At 43.6% G+C, this 16649-nt stretch overlaps 1 protein-coding gene across 1 annotated transcript in view; it reads right to left on the bottom strand.

Annotated features, from left to right (window-relative positions):
* Positions 1 to 16649, bottom strand: part of LOC118159699 (zinc finger SWIM domain-containing protein 6-like) — a 158098-nt gene that overhangs the window by 58832 nt on the left and 82617 nt on the right. The window contains exons 3-4 of the mRNA XM_035314263.1: positions 9317 to 9465; positions 8653 to 8803 (exon numbers count right to left, since the gene is read on the bottom strand). Coding sequence (XP_035170154.1) covers positions 8653 to 8803; positions 9317 to 9465 — 300 coding nt within the window. The remainder of the gene's footprint in view (positions 1 to 8652; positions 8804 to 9316; positions 9466 to 16649) is intronic.

Here is a 16649-nt window from a genome sequence, read left to right as displayed (position 1 = left end):
TCACAAGTCCATGGGGCCAAACGGGACTCACCCAATGGTGTTCAGGGCATTGGCGGATATGATTGTTGAGCCTCTTTCCATCATCTATCACAGATCATGGTCATCCAAAGAGGTCCTGGGTGACTGGAGACTTGATAATGTGATGCCCACCTATCAGAAGGGTTGTAAGGAAGACCCGGGGAACTACAGGCCTGTCAGCCTGACCTCTGTACCAGGAAAGGTGATGGAACAAATCATCTTCAGTGTAATCACACAGCATGTGCAAGACAACAAGGGGATCAGGCCCAGCCAGCATGGGTTCATGAAAGGCAAGTCCTGCCTGACCAACCTCATCTCCTTCTATGACCGGGTGACCCACCTGGGGGATGAGGCTGTTGACATAGTCTACCTAGACTTCAGCAAGGCCTTTGACATAGTCTCCCACAGTATTCTCCTGGAGAAGCTGGCAGCCCATGGCTTGGACAGGTACACTCTTTCCTGGGTTAAAAACTGTCTGGATGTCTGGGCCCAGAGAGTGGTGGTGAATGGAGTGAAATCCAGCTGGCGACTGGTCATGAGTGGTAATCCCCAGGGGTCGATGTTGGGGCCCATCCTCTTTAATATATTTCTTGATGATTTGGATGAGGGAACTGAGTGCACTCTCCGTAAGATTGCAGATGACACCAAGTTGGGGGAAAGTGTTGATCTGCCGGAGGGTAGGAAGGCTCTGCAGAGGGACCTGGACAGGTTGGATCGATGGGCAGAGGCCAATGGGATGAGGTTCAACATGGCTAAGTTCCAGGTCCTGCACTTTTTCCACGACAACCCCATACAACACCGCAGGCTTGGGGCAGAGTGGCTGGAAAGCTGTGCAGAGGAAAAGGATCAGGGGGTGTTGGTCGATGCTCGCCTGAACATGAGTCGGCAGTGTGGCCAGGTGGCCAAGAAGGCCAATAGCATCCTGGCTTGTATCAGAAATAGTGTTTTGGGCCCCTCACTTCAAGAAAGACATCAAGGCTCTGGAGCATGTCCAGAGAAGGGCTACGAAGCTGGTGAAGGGTCTGGAACACAAGTCCTATGAGGAACAGCTGAGAGAACTGGGCTTGTTTAGTCTGGAGGAGAGGAGGCTCAGGGGAGGCCTTATTGCTATCTACAACTACCTGAAAGGAAGTTGTGGGGAGATGGATGTTGGCCTCTTCTTGCAGATAACTAGTGATAAAACAAGAGGGAGTGGCCTCAAGTTGCGCCAGGGGAGTTTTAGGTTGGAAATAAGGAGACATTTCTTCTCAGAAAGAGTAGTAAGGCATTGGAATGGGTTGTCCAGGTAGGTGGTAGAGTCACCATCCCTGGGGGTATTTAAGGAAAAGTTGGACCTAGTGCTAGTTGGACATGGTTCAGTGGGTGATATTGGTGGTAGGGGGATGGTTGGACCAGATGATCTTGGAGGTGTTTTCCAACCTTAATGGTTCTGTGATTTTATGGTTCTATGATTCTATGATTCTATAATACTGACAATGATAGTTCACAGAAATAAATAAATAATTATAATAATCTGATCCTGTAATCTACATGTTCATAGACTGTTGGGCTCCATCTCTCCTCCAAGCAATAGATACTTGTGTCTTATATTCTTCTACTCGACTGCTTTCAACAGATCAAACTTCTGGGATTTAATTTAACAGTTTCAGCTTTATTAATCTGTCACAAGAGCAGCCTCACTTTGATAACAGTAGCTACTCCAATTATGGCTAGGTTTAGGGTTGACAAGTATAATGATTCATTCGTGGCACATGAGAAGTAATAAAATGTTGCATTAAAGTTTTACAGCTTTAAAAATGTGGTCACTTTTTTCATTTAATTTGTCACTTAGCTTTTACTAAGAGGACATTTAAACTGCAGTAGAAGGCAAATGGGGCTTTTAGTTTAAATGTAATCACCATATTTAAATGATTTGTGATAGTGCGGTGTCTGAGTGAGAATGCTTGTTTCCCAGTGGGCCCTGATGGTGATATGTGACATTTGTATTCAGATCCTGTATTATCCATGTGGCTAAATGGCTTCCAATTTCATTTCACATCCAGAAGCCTGCAGAAAACACCAATTAACTTGCAGATCCCATTTACCAACAAAACCCAGCTTTTTCTCAATGTCTGGCATCTGGCAGTGCTCAACATTTAATTTCAAAGCAGAGCCTTGCAGTCATCATGTGCTGGGGCACAAAGTCAAATTTTCCCTTTTGATTAAAGAAATATTTTTACTTTTGTAGGCCACAAGCAACTTTTACTTAATTTTGTTTTATGAATATTAAAGAAATACTGCTGTAGTAAGATTGCACAGACCATGTTGTACCCTCTAAATTACAAAGGTTAACTGACCTTTCCTTGAAATCAGAGATCTCAGTTCAACAGGCATCAGCAGATATTTATTGTGCATTTCAATATTCCTCCATTTTGTCAATGCAAATTAATTAAAAGGCAAACCAAGGGGCTTCAGATAATTAATCATTCCAGTAGACTGAAGTCTTCAACCATGGTTGCTGGGAGTTAAACACCTAAAGATCAGCACGTGGAATTTAACTACCAAGGCATCATTTATACAGCAACAACGTGCAGAATTCCAGCTCAGCTCTAAACTCTGAAAAGTGCATTCACATATTATGTGGCAAATTTGAAGTGTTCACCAGTGAATCGCTGAAGTCACATATACATTCTTCTAGCATGAGAAGTATAAGAGCTGGGCTTACAGCTTCAGCTTGTAATCTTGATACTTCCAATACTGCACCTTTAGTTCTGTAAGTAACATTTAGCTCAACCCATTCTTTGACATACAATAGGGGAATCAGATGAGCAGAATTATTATATTGTTTATATTAATTTATTATTATTAATTTATTATTTATTCATTAATTCAATTTATCAATTTATTTATTATTATTTATTCATCATTATATTCACAGAAGTTGTCCTGGTTTTGGCTTGGGTAGAGTTAATTTTCCTCCTAGTAGCTGGTAGGATTATGTGTTTGGGATTTAGGATGAGAATAACGTTGATATCACACTGATGTTTTAATTGTTGCAGAGCAGTGCTTACACTAAGCCAAGGACTTTTCAGCTTCTCGCTCTGTCCTGCCAGCGAGCAGTCTGCGGGTGCAGCAGGAGCTGGGAGGGGACAGACCCAGGACAGCTGACCCAAACTGGCCAAAGGGGTATTCCATACCATCTGATGTCATGCTGAACAATTAATATGGTGGGGGCTGGCTGGGGTGGGGGGACTAGCTGCTCGGGGATAGGCTGGGCATCAGTTAGCAATTTCATTGTGCATCACTTGTTTCGTACACATTATTATTAGTAGTACTATTATTATTATTTTCCTTTATTTTCTGTCCTAATCTTTTCTGTCTAATCTTTTCCTTTCTTTTCTGTCTCTATCTCAGCTCACAGGCTTTCATTTCTTTCCAATTCTCTCCCCTATCCCAGAGAGGGAGGGGGGAGGGTGAGTGAATGGCTGTGTGGTGCTTAGCTGCCAGCCGGGTTAAACTACAACAGTCCTTTTGGCGCCCAACATGGGGCACGAAGGGTTGAGATAACGACAGATCAGACCAGAGTGTGTTAAACCAAAACTGGTATAAATATTAGACCTGCTTAATAGTTGCTAGTCACAATGTTGATTCCTTTGATCTCAGGTCTGCTGTGCCTGTTTTCCAAATTGAGTTATATAGCACATTACTTATTGTATGTGTTCCCTATTCTGCTGTTTCTCCTTTCCAGGGCCTGGTTTAAGATCATTATGGTACTGTGTGGTGTAACACTGGCTTATGATATGATAAAATTGTTGGTCATGAGACTAACCTGGTATTTGTACTCAGCACTGCCGTCAGCTCCATACTTTGGAAACCATATCTCAGAAACTATTAGCAATTACACCTATTGCCTTTTTTCATCAGAGGGGCAATCTGTGGAGGGGACAGGGGGAGATATTTTCTCCCACTTGTTCACTCTCCCTTTCTCCTTCACCCCCCTCTTCTCCTCCTGGCTAGTTCCGATACCTCTTCAAGTCTTTGAATATCCTTGGGATGTTCAGACGAGCATGTTGTTATTGTTATGTCCCCTGAATGCCCTTCAGGCTTTGTTGAAGGTTAAACAACTACTTAGGAATGCCATCCAGAGATCTGTCCTGAGGCATTATAGTTGTGAGTGGCAGGGAGTGTGGGAGGATATGGGCAGGCATCTAGAGCAGTGGGCACCTCCAGTGCTTTGGAAATTCACCCCTGAACAACTGAAAAATCCTAAAAAACTGGTAGAATGCTTGAAAAAAGGTGTGTTATCACCCTGGCAATTGCAGAGAGACACAAATCACTGCAACGTCCTGGGGTCTGGCCTATGCCTATCGAGCTGCAATTGATGTCACTATAACCCTAGTGACAGACCCTGCGGCCACTCCAAGTTCTGTGACAGGCCCAACAGCCACTCCAAACCCTGCAGCCACTCCAACCCCTACGATGGACCCTGCGGCCTCTCCAGCCCCTGCGGCTACTTGAAGCCTCTGTGGCTACCACAGCCCCTGTGGCCTCTACAAGCCGTATAAGAGGCCCAGTGGCCACTCCAACCTCAGCGGCGATTCCAACTCCTGTGACGGGCCCAGTGGTCATTCCAGCTCCTGTGACGGGCCCTGAGGCCATTCCAATCCCTGAGACTGGACCTGTGGCTGTTCCAACCCCTGTGACGGGCCCTGCAGCAGGGTCAGGGAAAGAGTGTAGCAGTGCAAGTTGCCCCTGTAACCATGATGAAACAATGGATGTGAAAGTCAGGTCATTTAGAAAGCAGAGGAACTCCTACTCAGACTGGGGAGGAAGACAACAAAAAGATAGGCTACTCCGCAGTGGCTGGGCCATCACATGAACGGGAAGATGAAGAGGAACATATCATAAAAGCATCAATAACTACACGAGGCCTATCCCAGCATGAACTATGAGATATGCAAAAGGATTTCAGTCGTTGTCCAGGTGAGCACCTTGTCACCTGGTTGCTCCGGTGCTGGGACAGCAGAGCCAATAGCCTGGAATTAGAGGGCAGGAAAGCCAGGCAGCTGGGATCCCTTGCTAGGGACGCAGGCATTGACAAAGCCATTGGAAAAGGAGCACAGATCTTCACCCTCTGGAGGCATCTCCTATCAGGTGTGAAGGAAAGGTATCCCTGCAAGGAAGATGTTGCATGTCAACCAGGCAAATGGACCACTGTGCAGAAGGGAATTCAGTACCCTGAGGGAATTAGCTGTATGGGAGGTGATTTATGAGGACCTAGACAATGACCAGCTATCCAAAGATCCAGATGAAGTCAAGTGTACAGCACCCATGTGGCAGAAGTTTGTATGGAGTACACCATCATCATATGCTAGCTCACTGGCAGTAATGACCTGGAAAGACCATGAGGAACCCACGGTGGATGAAATGGCTAAACAACTCCAGCGGTACCAAGAGAGTACATCATCTGCAAGCTTTTAATATATATTTATATTATATATATATATATACACATGTACATATATATATAAATACATATACATATATATAAATACATATATATAAAAATACATATATATATAAATACATATATATATAAATATATATATATGCATCTTTTATATGCATATATATATGCATCTTGCATGCCACATAAATCAGGAATAGACGTTGGCCAGAACACATCTCAGGGCAAGCGCCTGTAAGTGTAGACTTGAAGTGTCTTTCCAGATTGAATGACAGCTCAGGTAACTAATAGAAGTTCTATGAACCACAAGGCAATTTCATCTAGACTGTGTGTCTTCAACTTGCTCTGAGAAAGCCTCCAAGACAGCATCCAAAACCTCACTACAGCTAAGATATGCCACATTAATCCCTTCAATGCACACACACAGTTCTTTTAGAGAAACAAATTAGATATACCATTGTCCTGGTTTTATCTAGGAGAGAGTTAATTTTCCTCCCAGTAGCTGGTAGAGTGCTATGTTTTGGATTTAGGATGAGACTAATGTTGATAACACACTGATGTTTTACTTGTTGCAGAGCAATGCTTACACTAAGCCAAGGACTTTTCAGCTTCTCTCACTGTCCTGCCAGCGGGTAGGCTAGGGGTACAGCAAGAGCTGGGAGGGGACAGACCCAGGACAGCTGACCCAAACTGGCCAAAGGGGTATTCCATACCATCTGACGTCATGATAAACAATATTTAGAGGTGGCTAGCTGGGGTGGGGGGGCGGCTGCTGGGGGATAGGCTGGGCATCGGTCAGGGGGTGGTGAGCAATTGCATTGTGCATCACTTGTTTTGTACATATTATTATTATTATTATTATTTTATTTTTCTGTCCTAATAAACTGTCTCTATCTCAACTCACAGGCTTCACTTTCCCGTTTCTCTCCTCCATCCCAGAGAGGGAGGGGGAAGGGTGAGTGAACGGCTGTGTGGTGTTTAGCTGCCGGCCGGGTTAAACCACAACAGTCCTTTTGGCGCCCAACATGAGGCACAAAGGGTTGAGATAACGACAGATCTGAATAGAGTGTATTAAAACAAAATTCTGATAAGCATTACATCAGTTTAATATGTACTAATCACAATGCCGATTTTTGTGATTTCAAGTCTGCTGTGCCTGTTTTCCGAATTGAGTTATATATCACATTACTTACTGTATGTGTTCCCTGTCGTGTTGCTTATCACTGCTGGGGGTTGGTACAAGGTTATTATTTTGCTGTACTGTGTAACACTGGCTTAAGATATGATAAAATTACCGGCCATGAGACTAACCTGGTATTTGTACTCAGCATTGTCATCAACTCCATACTTTGGGAACCCTACCTCATGAAACTATTAATAATTACACTTTTAATGCTTTTTCTTCAGGGAGCCAATCTATGTAGGGGTCAGGGGAAGACGTTTTTTCCCATTTGTTCACTCTCCCTTTCTTCTCCTCCAGGCGAGTTAAGGTAGCTTTCCAAAAGTTCGAATATCCTTGGGATGTTCAGACCAGCATGTTCTCATTGTTATGTCTCCTGAATGCGTTTCAGGTTCTGTCTAAGGTTAAACAAATACTTAAGAGTGTCATCCAGAGATCTGTCCTGAGGCAGGATAGTTATGAGTGGCAGGGAGAGTGGGAGGATATGGGCAAGCATCTAGAGCAGTGGGCACCTCCAGTGCTTTGGAAATTTACCCCTGAACAACTGAAAAATCCTAAAAAAACTGGTGGAGTGCTTGAAAAAGGTGTGTCATCACCCTGGCAGTACCAGACATACAGAAATCACTGCAACGTGCTGGGGCTTGGCCTATGCTTACCGAGCTGCACTCAATGCCAGTATAACCCCAGCGACTGGCCTGGCACGTCAGATGCACAGAAGTATAAGGCTTTAGTAGACACCGGTGCACAGTGTCCTCTAATGCCATCAAGCTATAAAGGGCCAGAACCTATCAGTATTTATTGGGTGACGGGGGGATCCCAGCAGTTAACTGTATTGGAGGCTGAAGTGAGTCTAACTGGGAATGAGTGGCAAAAACACCGTATTGTGACTGGCCCGGATGTTCCATGCATCCTTGGCATAGACTATCATAGAAGAGGATTTTTCAAGGACCCAAAAGGGTTCTGGTGGGCTTTTGGCACAGCTGCCTTACAGACAGATGACATTAAACAATTGTCTACCTTTCCCGGTCTCTCAGAGGACCCTTCTGTTGTGGGGCATTTGAGGGGGGAGGGTGAGCGAATGGCTGTGTGGTGTTTAGCTGCCAGCCAGGTTAAACCGCAACAACCATGTATTTTAAATATTTCAGGTTGTCTTTTATCCCTATCCTCTACATGATTATACACTAACTGGCTAGTAGTTTGTTCTGATACCTTACACTCTATGAAAGCAATGCTTTTGGTTACGTTATTATTAATATAATTGTTCCCATTCATTTTCCGTCCTTTAAAATGTTGGTGATGTTTACCTTCAAGATATTTTTGTTTCTCCTTCCTATCACAAATTCCTATACATTTTGAGAACTTCTGAAGCAGTTAAAAACAGTTTAAAACTGTGCCGTTGAGTTTTGGAACACTTTAGAGCAAGTGCCCTCAGACTTCACCAGTTTAAATATTCCTTGCCCGTTTCAGCCTGCATTCCTCTCTATGTTGTACAAGTAACTGGTCACAACTGACCTTTCCTGTAGAGGAGTGTTAATTGTTTTAGCCTTCTGTTATTTGATCTCCTTCCCTGCAATGTAATAGACCTTTGCTTTCCCTTGTTGAAATCTTCTCATACTCTTAATGAATCTCCTCTTTTTGCCTTCTATATCCCTCTACATGCAAAATTATTTTTACCTTAACCTTTCCAGTTTAGCACTGTTGTTTATATACTTACCCTCAGTTTTGTACATTTCCACTTTTTGTTTTATTCTTTTTAGATCCTCAGGTTACTTACAACCTGCTGCAATTGTACTTGTTTCACACCATGCTTCCGAGAGGACTGCAATTGTCTCATAGAGTAGATCAGAAATTCAATTTCATCCAACCTTAACTAAACAAACAAAACTCCAGAAGACTCTAACCTGTTTTACCTAGTACCATGATAAAGTTTCTCTCCACCCCCAAACATGCAGTTGTTTCTTCATTATACACATGAAGACCTAGATGATTTTGAAGTTTGTTCGTTTACCAAGTTCATCCCAGAGCTGCCTATACTTCTCAGTCATTGCAGTTCCTTGTTGTCTCCAAAGTGACAGACGAGGGTCAGCCATGAACTGTTCTGTTATCAATGTCAACATGCGAGCTCCATTTGAATCTCTCATCTTTAGCATCTCTCGCACCTAGGAAACGAGCCTTTTAATACATACTTGGAAAAAAAACCCACCACAGTACAAACATGCTGCAGTGATAAACATTCAACCTCTCTGTTAAATAAGAAATATGATTAATATATCTGAAGTGAATTTTTTAAGTAGAAAAAGTCTGCTTTCCCAGTTTTAACAATGATTTTTTATTTCAGTATCACATTGAAATTCTTCAAACCCACGTCTACAAGTAATCCACAGGTGTATTATGCAAGCTACTGTAAGACTATTATTTCTACAGGTTTCGCCAACATTTTGGGGTGTGCAAATCTGCAGATGTTTGAAATGTTACTTCATATCCTTAAACTGATCTCAAGATGCACCAGATTGTGGGCCACTGTTGTACAACAGCTCATTATTAACTTGTCATCACATTCACAAGGCTTTGTATTGTTTTAGAACAGAACTTGGAGTAAGACACTAACAAGTACAGACTGGCTGGAGGAATGGGGGAGACAAAAAAGGGAAGGTTTAGAATACTCAACACACCTTTGCAAGAAGCAAATTGAGCTGCTTCCCTGATCCATGATATCCGCCCTGGGAGAGGAAGAGTTTAACTTGTTCTTGGACCTGTTCCTCATCCAAATGCCAGCAGTTTTCATCATCTATGCTAGCACCTGCTGTTGGGTCAGGAGCACCTGAAAACAGCAAGAAAAGAAATCATTATGTTCTACATAAAGATAAAAGGTTCGTGGGTCCAAGGGATAGGAGTACTGCAGAGGATTATGGATTTGTGTTTTGTCCTGTTTTAGACATCTTGGCTTTAATCTAAACATTCTTTAAAATAGACTTAAATTTCTCCTCAGTAGTCTTAAGCACTTAGTGGGGAAAAAAAGCCTACAAAATGCTATTTAAATAAACAATAATTTATAATAAAACATTAAAATAAATATGATTTTTCCTCCCATCTCAGCAGGTATAATAGAATGCTTTTACAAGGAAAATTATACATTGCTTAGTACTTCTACAACTGTGATGTTAAAACCACTCTCCCCAAAACACCTGTATAATTCCTGTACCTTCTGCAATCTTGCTCAGGTTTAAGTGACTGCTGCTATTGATGAACATGAGGAAAATCATCACCTCGGTGCTTCTGAACTGTGATGGCTCTGCAAAGCTAAACAAAGAGTAAAAAAATCCCCAAACAAATCCAAAGTCTTAAAGCACTGACGGCATTTCCATCATAAATAAGAGTTATACCTGTGTAAGACTGTGGTGCTTCCGAAGGAGCATTTTTACATAGGCAATGTAATCAGCACAGAGTCAATTCAGAGTAACTCTACCTGAATTAGCCTAGTGAAAACTAAAGTAACTGTTTTTACATCAGGAAGCACTTCAGCCACAGGTTGCTCTAACTCAAATTTTACAGTTGAGATATGTGATTGTTGTGGTTTAACCCGACTGGCAGCTGCTTAGTATAAGCAGTGCTCTGCAGCAATTAAAACATCAGCATGTTATCAGCACTCTTCTCATCCTAATCCAAAACATAGCACCCTACCAGCTACTAGGAGGAAAAATAACTGTCCTAACTGAAACCAGGACAGTGATTTTCTATTGGTGGCCTCCTCTGAAGGCTGACAAAATTAACTAAATTATCTCCATTAATTTTCAAGAAGATGTTAGAAATTGAATCACATTACACAATTTATCACCGCTATATCCCAACATATGTTACCTCTGTAGCCAATACTAAAAGGATACTGGAGGAAAGGAAAATTACATGAACAGATTTGAAAATGCTTGCTTTCAAAGAAGTCCTGAGAACTTGAAAAGTAAAGACAGCTACAGCTCCTCAGATGTATAGAAACTAAACATTGATTCTATTGATTTAAGCCTTCATTTCACAATTGCAGCTCTGACATGTAGGTGAAGATTTTCAGCAGTTGCAGGGAATGGTGGCATCTTTATTCAATGAAAACACAACTGGAAGATTTAAAAGTTCAGAGGGATGTCTTGTCTACTAGTTGGTGAGAGTCCAAAAAAAATCTTCCAGCTCAGCAACTTCCTACATTTTTTCCAACTTCAGAAACTACAACTGGGAATGCTGCACTTCTGTCCTTACACACATATACTTAGATTAATAAGAAATTGTATCTTTGATGATGTGAAAGAACTCTCCTGCCTTCCACAAGAACCATAAGAGTGTCTTGGAAGACAGGAATCAAGTCCAAGACAGTACCAAAAAAAATAAAAAATAAAAATGAAAAATTACTGTGCTAGTTTTAAGGGACTTTCAACTCAATCAGGTACATGGAACACGTGCTGATAAGGGGAAATCAAGCCACATGAGAATGAGCAGTGCAGCTGTTGCGCAGACCCAGGTTTGTAGTATCACCTTGCAAATAGCTTAAGTATTTCATTGCTCTAAAACACAGAGAAAAGACCTCTGAGTATGAATTATATAAAAGCACTGATATACAAAATACACTTATATTTATCCCTCACTTCAGTGGAGATTTATCTTTAAATAATGTTGGTATGACTACTTTTAAATTGTATTAAATTCCTCAGCTAAGCTTCCCTATTTGGGGAAAAAAAGGTGAATGCTCCTTGACTGAGCCCATTCACACACGCTTCACTCTTGAGTGATGGACAGTATTTCTAAACTGCAACTATTCTTCTGAAAAGATAGGACCAGGCTATTAGAGGAGAAACTGCAAAAGGATTGCAGGAAGGCACTGACTTAGGATCTGAGAAATTAAATCCTAACAGCAACTGGCAGGAAGGGTTGAGCTCTGAAGGTTCAGTCCAAAGACAGTGGCTTTGCTCCAGGTCCAGCATGGCCCTAGATGGATACCACAAGGCTTTGAATGAAGGATCCACCGACTACTACCGGCTGCTGGTTTTTCAGGCTGGTAATGACGACATAGCAACTAGAAGTCCGAGAGTGATCAAAAGGAACTTTAGGGCTTTGGGATTACTACTTAAAGGATCAGGGGCACAGGTTGTGTTTGCCTCTCATCGTGGGACCTCTCTCAATTATTTTTCAATGATCTTGGGAATCTGGAGAGGTCCCAGTAGACTGGAGGCTGGCAAATGTTGTGCCAATTTTAAGTAGGGTAAGAAAGAAGACCCTGGCAACTACAGGCCTGTCAGTCTCACATCAGTGCCTGGTAAAATTATGGAGAAGATGATTCTTGAGGCCATTGAAGCGCACCTGGGGGACAATGCAGTCATTGGTCCCAGCCAACATGGGTTCATGAAGGGTAGGTCCTGCATAACAAATTTGATTTCCTTTTAGGATAGGATCACCCATCTAGTCAATCAAGGGAAACCAGCTGATGTAATCTTTTTGGACTTCAGCAAGGCTTTTGACACAGTTTCCCATAGGATCCTCCTGGACAAAATGTCCAACATACAACTAAACAAAAAACATCATACGATGGGTGAGCAATTGGCTGACGGGCAGGGCTCAAAGGGTAAATGGGGCCACATCAAGCTGGCGGATGGTCACTAGTGGGGTCCCTCAAGGCTCCATTTAGGGCCAGTCCTCTTCAATGTTTTTATAAATGGTTTGGATGTAGGACTAGAAGGTGGTTTGAGCGAAATTGACGACGACACCAAACTTGGAGGAGTTGTGGACTTGGATGAGGGTGGAAAGGCCTTGCAGAGAGATCTGGACAGATTGGAGAGGTGGGCAATCACCAACTGCATGAAATTTAACAAAAGCAAGTGCTGGGTCCTGCACCTGGGGTGGGGAAACTCTGGCTATATGTACAGACTGGGTGACAAGATGCTGGAGAGCAGCCCCGCAGAGAGGGATCTGGGGGTCGTGGTTGACAGCAAGTTGAATATGAGCCAGCAGTATGCCCTGGCAGCCAGGAGGGCCAACCGTATCCTGGGATGTATCAAGCACGGCATTACAAGTCGGTCGAGGGAGGTGATTGTCCCGCTCTACTCTGCGCTGGTGTGGCCTCACCTCCAGTATTGTGTGCAGTTCTGGGTAACACAGTACAAAAAGGACATTAAACTGTTGGAGAGTGTCCAGAGGAGGGCGACAAAGATGGTGAAGGGCCTGGAGGGGAAGACATATGAGGAGCGGCTGAGGTCATTGGGCCTGTTCAGCCTGGAGAAGAGGAGGCTGAAGGGAGACCTCTTCGCAGTCTACAACTTCCTCGCAAGGGGGAGTGGAGAGGCAGGTGACCTTATTCTCCGTAATCACCAGTGATAGGACCCGCATGAACGGTGTTAAGATGAGGCAGGGGAAGTTTAGGCTGGATATCAGGAAGAGGTTCTTTACTGAGAGGGTGGTTGCACACTGGAACATGCTCCGCAGTGAAGTAGTCACTTCACCAAGCCTGTCTGAATTTAAGAAGCGGTTGGACTGTGCACTTAGTCACATGGTCTAAACTTTTGGGTAGACCTGTACGGTGCCAGGAGTTGTACTCAATGATCCTTATGGGTCCCTTCCAACTTGGGATATTCTTTGATTCTATGATTCTATGAAAGATGGCTTGGAGACTGGCAGTCCTGAATGTCATCTCTGCAACACAATTTGATACCAAGAGTAAATCCCTTTCCTCACTTAAAAACTGGGGATAAATATTACTTATGTGCTTAAGAAGGGTGTCATGAGGATAAACTAGCTCACATTTGAACTATGAAAGTGAGAAGCACTGTATAATTATACTAAATATTAAAACCCGTAATTAAACTGTGTCACTTTCTAGACATATTAATCTCCCTTCCTCCAACCTCTGGCTTTATAAACTTCTGCCATGACTGGTCTTTGAAACAGGTTTTATATGATGTATTTAAAGACAGTTAAACAAAATAGAGTATTTGTACTCAGTGTACAGATACAGCCGGACATATTTACTCATGCTCTTTTACTAAAATTAAAACAACCATACAACCTTAGCAATCAAAGCAGGAATACCGTGAGCAATTGTTTGTAACACTGAACACCCAAATAAAATTTGAAAACAGGGGTAACAAACTTTTATATTTATGGCCATAAAAGGCTACATGTTAAATATAATCCACTTCCAAGTTCTAAGGATCAAAAGCTTTTAAAAATAAACACTGATAATTTACATATCAATATTAAGCGCAACAGCTTTCAAAATGAGCAACCGTATTAAAGAACTGGTGTTGTATAGGGAAAACAACCTCAAAATCTGTCCTGGTTTTGGCTGGGATAGAGTTAATTTTCCTCCTAGTACCTGGTAGGGTGCTGTGTTTTGGATTCAGGATGAGAACAATGTTGATAATACACTGATGTTTTAGTTGCTGCAGAGCAGTGCTTACAGACAAGGACTTTTCAGCTTCTCATGCTACCCTGCCAGCCAGGAGGCTGAGGGTGCACAAGAAGCTGGGAGGGGACAGAACCAGGACAGCTGACCCAAACTGTCCAAAGGGGTATTCCATACCACATGGTGTCATGCTGAATAATTAATATGGGGTGGCTGGCCCAGGGGATGGGGGACACTGCTGCTTGGGGTCTGGCTGGGCATCAATCAGTTAGTGGCTGGTGAGCAACTTCATTGTGCATCACTTGTTTATCATTTCTGTGGGCTGGTTTAAGGTTATCATTTTGTTGTACTATGTAATATTGGCATATGATATGATAAAATTACTGGTCATGAAGCTAATCTGTTATTTGTACTCAGCATTGCTGTCACCTCCATACTTCAGGAACCATCTCTTGGAAACTATTAATAATTACACTCTTTACCTTTTCTCCTCAGGAAGCCAATCTATGGGAAGACAAGGGGGGATACTTTCCACCACTTCTTCATCCCCCCCTTTCTCCTTCACCTCTTCCTTCTCCTCCAGGCCAGTTAAAATAGATCTTTAAAACTTTGAATATCCATGGGATGTTCAAACGAGCATGTTTTTGTTATGTCTCCTGAATGTGTCTGGTTCTCTCTAATGTTACACAACTATTTAAGAATGCCATCCAGAGATCTGCCCCGAGGCAGTATAGTTAGGAGTGGCATGGAGTGTGGGAGAATATGGGCAGGCACCTGGAACCATTAGCACCTCCAATGCTTTGGAACTTCACCCCTGAACAAGTGCAAAATCCTAAAAAAATGGCAGAATGCTTGAAAAAGATATGATATCACCCTAGCAATTCCAAAGAGACACAAATCACTGTGGTGTGCTGGGCCTTGACCTATATTTAATGAGCCACAATCAACACAACTCCAATCCCTGCACCGTGTCCTGTGGTGACACCAACCCATGTGATGGGCCCTGCAGCCACTTCAACATCTGCAATAGACTCTGCATCCACTCCAACCTCTGTGACAGGCCCTGTGGCCACTACAACCCCTCGCACCAGACTCTGCAGCTACTCCAACCCCTCTGACAGGCCCTTCAACCATTCCAACTCTTGTAAAAGGCCCCACAGCAATTCCAACCCCTGTGATGGACCCTGAAGCTACTCCAACCATCACGACAGACTCTGCGGCCACTCCAACCCCTGTGACAAGCTCTGTGGCCACTCCAACCCCTGCAAAAAAACCCTGTGATGGGCCCCATGGCTGGGCCAGCATACTAACCTGTGCCAGTATCAGTTGCCCCTACACAGAAGGTGAAACAATGGGTGCGAAACTCAGCATATTTAGGAAGGAAATGAACTACTCAGACAAGGAAGGAGGAAGAAGACAATGAGGCAGGCTAGTCCGAAGCAGGGAACAGGAGGACGAAGAGGAAGATGTCATAAAAGCATCGATAACTACCCAGTCCCTATCCCAGGGTGAGCTATGAGACACATGAAAAGATTTCAGTCATTGTCCAGGTGTTCAGTCATTGTCGACATTCTCACCTGGCTGCTCCGGTGCTGGGACACCGGAGCCAACTGTGTACAATTAGAGGGCAGGGAAGCCAGGCAATTGGGATCCCTTGCTAGAGATGCAGGCACTGACAAAGAAATTGGAGATGGAGCATGACCTTACAGCCTCTGGAGGCACCTCCTGTCAGCTGTGAGGGAAAGGTATCCCTTCAAGGAAGAACTTGTATGTCAACCAGACAAGTGGACCACCATGGAGAGGGGAATCCAGTACCTGAGGGAATTAGCTGAGCTGCAGGTGATTTATGGTGACCTAGACAACAAACAGCTATCCAAAGATCCAGATGAAGTCAACTGTACACGCAACCCATGTGTCAGAATTTTGTACGTAGTGCACCATCGTCATACGCCAACTCATTGGCAGTAATGAACTGGAAAGATGGAGAGGAACATGCAGTGGACGAATTGGCTGCCCAATTCAAGCAATATGAATAAAGTCTAACAAGAAGTTTAACAAGAGCAAGTGCCAGGTCCTTCACCTGGGAAGGGGCAACCCTGGCTATACGTACAGACTAGGTGACGAGATGCTAGGGAGCAGCCCCACAGAGAGGGATCTGGGGGTTGTGGTTGATAGCAAGTTGAATGAGCCAGCAGTGTGCCCTGGGAGTCAGGAGGGCCAACCATATCCTGGGGTGAATCAAGCACGGCATTGCTAGTCTGTGGAGGGAAGTGATTGTCCTGCTCTAATCTGTGCTGGTGAGGCCTCATCTCGAGTACTGTGTGTAGTTCTGGGCACCACAGTACAAAAAGGACATGAAACTATTGGAGAGTATCCAGAGAAGGGCTACAAAGATGGTGAAGGGCCTAGAGGGGAAGATGTACGAGGAGTGGCTGAGGTCACTTGGCCTGTTCAGCCTGGAAAAGAGGAGGCTGAGGGGAGACCTCATCGCAGTCTACAGCTTCCTCACTAGGGTAGTGGAGGGGCAGGCACTGATCTATTTATTCTCTTTGGTGACCAGCAATAGCACTCGAGGGAATGGAGTCAAGCTGTAACAGGGGAGGTTCATGTTGGGTATCAGGAAGAGG

Source organism: Oxyura jamaicensis, unplaced genomic scaffold (genome assembly GCF_011077185.1).
Source record: "Oxyura jamaicensis isolate SHBP4307 breed ruddy duck unplaced genomic scaffold, BPBGC_Ojam_1.0 oxyUn_random_OJ71687, whole genome shotgun sequence".
Taxonomy (NCBI): Eukaryota; Metazoa; Chordata; class Aves; order Anseriformes; family Anatidae; genus Oxyura; species Oxyura jamaicensis.
Note: the sequence above shows the minus strand (reverse complement) of the source record. Positions and strands in the feature narration are given on the sequence as shown.